Here is a 3,820-nt window from a genome sequence, read left to right as displayed (position 1 = left end):
GAAAGAACAGAGGCAGAACAAGAATAGATGAAAGTGACGGCAACGTGATTGCTTTAGGCTTAGAGTCAAAAAAGAAATATGAGAAAATTTCAGTTTGGGCTCAAAGTTTTAACAAATTTATGTTTTGACCTCTAAAGTATCTCAAAATTGTTGACGTACTTAGAAATATTTTACAGATTATAGATAGTCCTAAATTTTAGTGTTTTATTTCAAAAAAATCTCCAAAATTAATTATAAACTATGAAATAAACATTAAATCATATGAACTATTAGTTGATTATTCTATGTTATTTGTATTTTCTTGTTAAATAAATTTGAAACATCAAACATCTACTAATATACTTTACTTGATATTAACCTATGGTTAGACATTTTACATAATATTTTAATTTTAATTGAATTATATTAATGACTTCATGCTGACATCATCCGATTTTTGACACCGGTCGAACAAGGTTGAACCCATTGACTCCTGACCCCTGAGCTCTACCGAGTCTTTGTCCGGTCCGAGTTTCAAAATATAGGATTTTAGAGATGCGCCAAAACTATGCTTTGATTTGTTTTGTTCCTTTTTGATTTGTTAATTATTGTTTAGGTAGTGTTGATTACAATCTTGGTCTTTTTATGTGATAAGTTTCAAAACTTTGTAATAAAGAGCGTGGATGGCTCCATAAAAACAATATAAAATTATAATTGATAATGTCTTGGGGTTAATTTTGTTATTTAAGTTGTTAAAGATTTTAGGTTATAGGTGTTTATGTCATTTCAACCAAAGGTGGATTTTCTGGAGCATTTTTTTAGAGTGCTGAAATGACTTGCTTTCATTTTTCCCCCTTATGAAGGATGGCAACAATAGCAGCCACTTTTTTCATTTTCATGCTATTAAAACTTGATTTATGCAAATATATCATGGCCTCATTTGGTAGATCTTTTTTCTTTTTAATTTTAGTTTTTTTTAGCTAATTAGTTAAGGGAATGGGATTACCTGCTTTAAACATTAAGTACTAATACGCAGTTCTTTTGCAGAACTCCATAGTTTTATCAAGTTTTGAAACCCCGCCTGCACCGTTTGGTTGGGCTGGTTGAACCATCGATCGGGCTACTAGGCAAGCTGGGTTATGCCTCCAATTTAAAGGGGTTAAAAAACCGCCCTGTTTTGTGAAAATCAGTTAGCCTAGATGGTTTGATCATTGGACCGTTGAACCGAAATAGTTTTCATTAAACCTGCCGATTCGTTGCTCAACTTTAATTAAGCAAAAAAAATTAAATTTGATCAACTAATTTCATTCAATGACATTCCAAACTTAAACCTTACCAATTACCCATGCATTATTATCTCTAATTAGTCAGGCAATAGCAATTATTATCTTATTTCTACTCTTCTCTCTCTCTCTTTCTCTCTCTCTCTCTCTCATAATGATATGGAAACTCTTGTCTAACATTTATTCCATATAGTACGCTAATTATGGTAACTTTTTAGCGCATTTCATTTGTTTGTCATATCCTTCTATTTATTTTTATTCCAATCTTATAAACTACTTATCATATAATTTAGGAAAATTAAAAATGTAAAAAATTAGAGATGTAGATAATAATGCTATTCTATAATTTCTTTTACCTTTTACTTGTAAAAGTTATTCTTGAATTTCAAACAAGTAATACATAAAAGATTAGAATAAGGGCTGAAGTGATTCTTCTTAACATTATTATTGAAGTTTCTACAAATATTTGCATATATTTATGATGTCATGGGTTAATAATAATTTGCCCAGTGATTGATTCAATGACTCTTGATCCAATCATTTTTCCTGGTCAATGAAAGGTCTGGGTTTCGAAACCTTGAGTTTTATGAGTCCTAATAACAACAATGCGCATGAATATACAATTGAAGGGATGAAATAGTTACACATACTATATGAATATTATTGGCGGGAGGAGGAGAGAATAAATAACTCAACTCTCATAATAATAGCAACTTTATGAATATTTTAATCTAACGAAGAAAGTTACATCGCAATAAACAGTTGATAAACACCTAATGAGATCTCTGGATACTTTTTGACTTTGCATAAGAACTTAGCAATTGGAGATTTCGGTTTCTAAGTACAAGTGGCAGATAATTAATGATAATAACATAAGGTTATTATCTAGTTCAAAAAGGCTACCTGTATTTCACATTATAAGAGCTTCATACAACTTTTACTGGTTAAAAACAATTTGGAGTACAGGTCTGAACTATTTTTAAGACAATTCACGCGCAAATCTTGAAGCCTCCAACAAGTTAATTTTGAATTGTGTTGTGCAAAATTTGGCAGTAAAAATTTTACAAAGTTGTGCATATTTAGATGTCATGGACAGCAATCAGTCAATATTTGGAAACAATTATGTTATGTAAGGGCAAACATACACGAATGATCGTTCCAGATTTAGCTATATATATCCATCCCTTTCTTAACAACCAAAGAAAATAATTTTCATACTACATTAACATGTCATGGAAAATTTAGTACCTTAGAAATTACATCTTAGAAATTTAGTACCTTAGAAAACTATGTTGTGGAAAATATATTCACGGACAAAGCACACGCGAAATATTACTAGTCGTATATAAGTACAAACATATAATTCATCACTTTCGAAACAGCCAAAGAAAATAATTCTCATCCTACATTAACATGATTAAACTGCAGTTAATTACGTCAAAATTCAAGATTGTAATTTACAAATAAAGCATCGCTATGCAGAGCAGCCCTATTACAACCGCACCAAAACAAAGTACAATTGTGAATCCTTCTTGAATGACCATAGCTGCACTGGTGTTTCTGGTTTCAATCCATTCCTCTTCACAACCTCATTCCAGCCACTCACCAACACGTACACTTCAGAGTTCCCCATATACCACTTTTTGAACTTGATTCCTGATTGAGCAAGTGATGGCTCAATTAAGAGGGCGTTAATTTCTTGCTGTTTGTTATCAATGTTGAATCTCCTCCTCTCTTCTTCTGTCAAGAACCCGTGATTCAGAACCTGTTTTACCGGAATCGACAATCTTTGAAGCCCAGTGTTCACGTCTGAAGAAGACAATTTCTTTTCAATCACCAAAACAGGTTCCCCTGGTGCCCCCAGTTCCTTTACGTACTTCTTCAACTCCAGTGGAAGTTGTTCCCGCTGGTTCTGTTCTGACGGAAGAGAACAAATATCGCCTGTTTTCTGCTTCGTCACTCGATCAGGAATATCGATCATTACAACTAGTTTCTTCTTAAAAGTAATCTTCGTCTTGCTTTGCCCAGTAGATTCCTGTGTGGCCGCTGATTTTCCGTTCAAGAATGGTTCTTGATCGAGAAGCTGATGATCATCAAGAATGGGCAAACTGATTTTGGTATCTCTTGCCAATTGAACCATTCTTTTACCTCTATTCTCCCAATTTTTCCCTGTTTTTTCAGTCAATGTGCGAAATCCCGAAAGATCATCAGCGGAACCTTTCCTGGTTCTGCGTAGATTATTGTGATTCTGGGAACTGATTCCAGTAGTTCTTGCCAAAAGAACTTCCTTTTTACCCTTATTCACAATGGATTTCTTGAAAGGTACTGTTTTTTCAATCACGGGACAAAGTATCTCCTCATCTTGAGCGGAATCGAACTTTGATCTTTGAGGATACTTGCTCTATCGAGGGCGTCGGCGGAAATTCAGAACCCCCATTCTTGATCTTCCCTTCCACCAACTTAGATGCTAGAACTACGATTTCTTCCTATTAATGATTACTTAAAACTAACAATGAAAAGAAATAATTGAAGAAAACCTAAAACGGACTGGAATGATG

At 33.5% G+C, this 3,820-nt stretch overlaps 1 protein-coding gene across 1 annotated transcript; it reads right to left on the bottom strand.

The window, feature by feature from the left end:
- Positions 1-2,754: 2,754 nt before the first annotated feature.
- LOC113767174 (putative B3 domain-containing protein At5g35780) lies at positions 2,755-3,402 on the bottom strand. Its single transcript, XM_027311334.1, has one exon. The coding sequence runs from the start codon at positions 3,400-3,402 to the stop codon at positions 2,755-2,757; it is 648 nt and encodes a 215-aa protein (XP_027167135.1).
- Between the last annotated feature and the right edge of the window lie 418 nt (positions 3,403-3,820).

The sequence above is a fragment of the Coffea eugenioides genome, chromosome 1 (genome assembly GCF_003713205.1).
Source record: "Coffea eugenioides isolate CCC68of chromosome 1, Ceug_1.0, whole genome shotgun sequence".
NCBI classification, from domain to species: Eukaryota; Viridiplantae; Streptophyta; class Magnoliopsida; order Gentianales; family Rubiaceae; genus Coffea; species Coffea eugenioides.
This window is presented reverse-complemented; position numbering and strand designations above follow the sequence as displayed.